This window comes from Octopus bimaculoides, chromosome 17, assembly GCF_001194135.2.
Source record: "Octopus bimaculoides isolate UCB-OBI-ISO-001 chromosome 17, ASM119413v2, whole genome shotgun sequence".
Classification (NCBI taxonomy): Eukaryota; Metazoa; Mollusca; class Cephalopoda; order Octopoda; family Octopodidae; genus Octopus; species Octopus bimaculoides.
Window position 1 is genome coordinate 54,536,791 of NC_068997.1, and position 3,778 is coordinate 54,540,568.

The following is a 3,778-nucleotide window of genomic DNA, read 5'->3' on the forward strand; positions in this document are numbered from 1 at the left end:
TTTGTGTGTGCGTGTGTATGTGTGTGCGTACGTGTGTGCGTGTGCGTGTGCGTGTGTATGTGTGCGTGAGTATGTGCGTGCGCATGTGTGTGTGTGCATGTGTGTGTTTGTTCAATTTCCTTTCTTTTTCCTCTTATAATTTCCGTGTTTTGCTTCTCTGCACTCTATTATTATCATTATTATTGTTACTATTATTATTATTATGATTATTATTATCATTATTATTATTATTATTAGTAGTAGTAGTAGTAGTAGTAGTAGTAGTAGTAGTAATTGTTGTTGTTGTTGTTGTTGTTGCTGCTGCTGCTGTTGAACTAGCAGCCCTGGCCAAACGCAAAAAAAAAAAGAAAAAAGAAGAAAGTCAGAGTAAAGTGAGTAGCACTGGAACTCGAGGTTATTCTCCTTAACAAACCAATTAAACAGAGGAGGAGGTTATGTAGTTGGTGGTCAGGTTAAATCTTTATAAATAAAACCTCTCACTTGATTACAGAATCTATCAGTGTACAACAAAAAGCCACCAGCCGTCATGCGCCTGTATTTCTGGAGAATTTTTACGCTGTTTTCTGCGATAGTGCTGCCACAGTGTGCAATCAGCCTTGGCTGCCCTTTGAAATGTTCCTGTCACGGAAATATAGTCGATTGTATCGGTGCCAATTTATCCTTTGTTCCTTTAAATATACCAATAGACACAAAATATTTAAATCTAGATAACAATAATATTCAAAGTTTGGAAAGCACGCCATTCCAAAATCTGAAAATGCTTACGCGTTTATCGTTGCGTGACAATCAGATTTCTTCGATTGATGAGAAGACATTTAAAGAACTGCCTCAACTGTCTGCGTTATACTTACAACGGAATTATTTGCATTCTTTGAATCCTGGTACTTTTTCAGGAGCTTCGAATCTTCGTGATTTGGATTTGTCCAGAAATACACTATCAGATATAAACGGAATATTCAAAAATCTTACCAATTTACAAAACTTGTATATTTCCGAAAATTTCATTCGTCATCTCGACGAAAACAGTTTTCGAGACCAAGTTCACCTAAAACTATTAGAACTTAGCAAGAATTTGCTGAAAAAGCTTAATTTGAAAGCATTTCAGAATTTGAAAAGTTTATCGATATTGAAAGTTGATCAAAATAAGATTGACGGTATTAGCGAATCTCTTCCCGATGGAATTCCTCTCCAGATGTTGGATTTATCTAGATGCGAAATGCGGATATTTCCTTCAAAAATGCCAAAGACTGTACAATATTTAAATTTGGGTATGAACAAGCTGATATCGATCTCACGAGATAATCTCAAGAATCTGACTTTCTTAAAAATGTTGATACTTGATAATAGCAGAATAAATTATATAGAAGATAAGGCTTTCGGCGGATTAACAAATCTTCAGGAACTGTGGCTGAATCACAACGCAATTTCAATGTTTCCCAAATATTTACCACCTTCCTTAACATCATTAGTGCTAGACTATAATAAGATCAAGGAAATACCTCCGAGTACTTTTCCCGAAAATTCGGCCTTGCAGACAATTTCATTACAAGGCAATAATTTGAATAACATAAGCGAGGACGCATTTGTGGACTTGCAAAATCTTAAGGAACTAATACTCGATGACAATCATCTTGTACAAATCCAGGACCGTGCTTTTTCTAGTTTGACGAATCTTGAAACGCTAACGTTAAGCAGATGTCCTCTCCGGGTTATAAAAAAGGATGCATTTAAAGGATTAACGAAACTGAAACAACTGTACATGACTTTCGTACAAGAACCAGCGATTGAAATTGAAGACTTCGCTGTGAATTTACCTTCTCTGGAAATACTGGATATTCAGTCAAGCCCATCTTTAATTGAAAATATTACCAATTCAGAATCATTTTTATTGGTTCTGAATCAAACAGCCACGGGACTAAAAGAATTCAATATCATGAATGGCCATCTTACCACATTGTCAACATCTGTCAGAACATATCTGTCGGGGGTAAGAATCATGAAAATAGCCGGAAATCTCTGGTTTTGTGACGAAGAACTTATTACCCTTTATAAATGGCTAGCAACAGAACCAGATCAATTTATACAAAGAGATCAAATTACTTGTGTTCTGCCGAAATACCTACGAGGTGTTCCCATACATAATTTAACTACGGAAGAATTTGTTGAAATGGCGGCCTTGAGAAAAATTAAAAAAGATCCTGCTGAATTTTTAAATTTCGTTGAAACTTACGAGGAACGAATAATAGTAAAGGATGTGGGTGACACGTCAAGTAACGAAGCCAATGAAATATTCTACAAGATGACCGAGTATTGTCCAATAAATAACGAAGAAATCGCTATTACAGATGACTATCGTTTCAGTGGGGAGCAAAGCGCAACGTCACCGTTTCGTCACAACATAATCGAATTCGAGACCAAAGATTCAAACTATATGGAACGAAATAGTTCAAAAATCAATAACAATTATGCGAGTGCTTCTGAACAGACTAAAATTGAATCAACACAAAATTCAAATACCAAAGTTGCCAAAAGCTACGAAGTTGTAACACAAACAAAGACAAGCAACAAACCAAGCGTACATATGAAACATTACGACTTCACTTCTTTTTCTTCTTCCTCTCTAGATATGTCGACAAACTTATTAAAAACAAGAATTTTTAATGTAGACGAACAATCGCCCTCTGTTACAATAGAAGGGACTACCACCATATCAGATAGCCCGCCACAGAACGAAACACCCCACTATTTGAAAATATGGGCGGCAGCCGCTTCCATAACTACCATGGGTATTTCCTTAGCAACTGGCTCTTTGTTCTATTTTGTCCTCCGTTTTAGACGGAGAAAATCACAGACTAGAAATAATCAACAGCATTGTATATAACAAGGAAATAACAGTAACTTTAGGTAATTTTTTTTTTCTAATTTGTATCTTTATTTTCCCCCACCGTTTCAAGGGGATAACTGTAAATAACTTCGTTCTTTTAACATATGCTGAGTGTTTCCATTTGGTGATTGTTTTTATTTTTATTTTTATTTTTTGTTTTTACATTCACATCTTCCATCAACACATATTATTAATGATGAAATATTTCTTGTCTCAACCATTATATTTTATTTTGCTCGTCTCATTGTTTCATGTTTGTCATTTACCAGCGTTAATTCTAGGGATTTCTTAAGCAATTATTTTCATACTTTATCCATCGTAACCATTTCAGAAAAAAATGTGTCCTCAAGCCCCAATTATGTGTGTATACGCACGCGCACATACACACATACATACATGTTTAGTGTGTGTGTGCAAGTGTAATTTATATATATATATATATATATATATATATATATATATATATATATATATATATATATACGTACGTATGTATATAAGCATGCATGCATGCATGTCTTTACAATTTGTCTTAACATCTGTAAATTCTCCGTAATTTTCACAATGAACCATCTTGAAATTACCGTACTTCATTCTATTACCCATTAACTAAAAACAGTCGGTAATTATTGGACCCACGATTACTTTTATGTGTTTAACATTCATTTATCATTCCCTCGTCACATCGCTCAGTGGCTAGATCGTCGGGCTCACAATCACGAGGTAGTGAGTTCGATTCCCTGACCGGGCTGTGTGTTGTGTTCTTGAGCAAGACACTTTATATTACATTGCTCCAGTTCACTCAGCTGTAGAAATGAGTTGCGACATCACTGGTACCAAGCTGTATCGACCTTTGCCTTTCCCGTGGATAACATCGGTAGCATGGAGAGGGGA

General features: G+C 35.5%; 1 protein-coding gene across 1 annotated transcript in view; it reads left to right on the forward strand.

Moving 5' to 3' along the window:
• Nucleotides 1–469: 469 nt before the first annotated feature.
• LOC106878638 (leucine-rich repeat-containing protein 15) overlaps nt 470–3,778 on the forward strand; it is a gene marked incomplete at its 3' end in the record, with an annotated part of 10,349 nt that continues 7,040 nt past the window's right edge. Inside the window, exon 1 of the mRNA XM_052973913.1 lies at nt 470–2,873. Within this exon, the coding sequence (XP_052829873.1) occupies nt 527–2,873 (2,347 nt within the window). The remainder of the gene's footprint in view (nt 2,874–3,778) is intronic.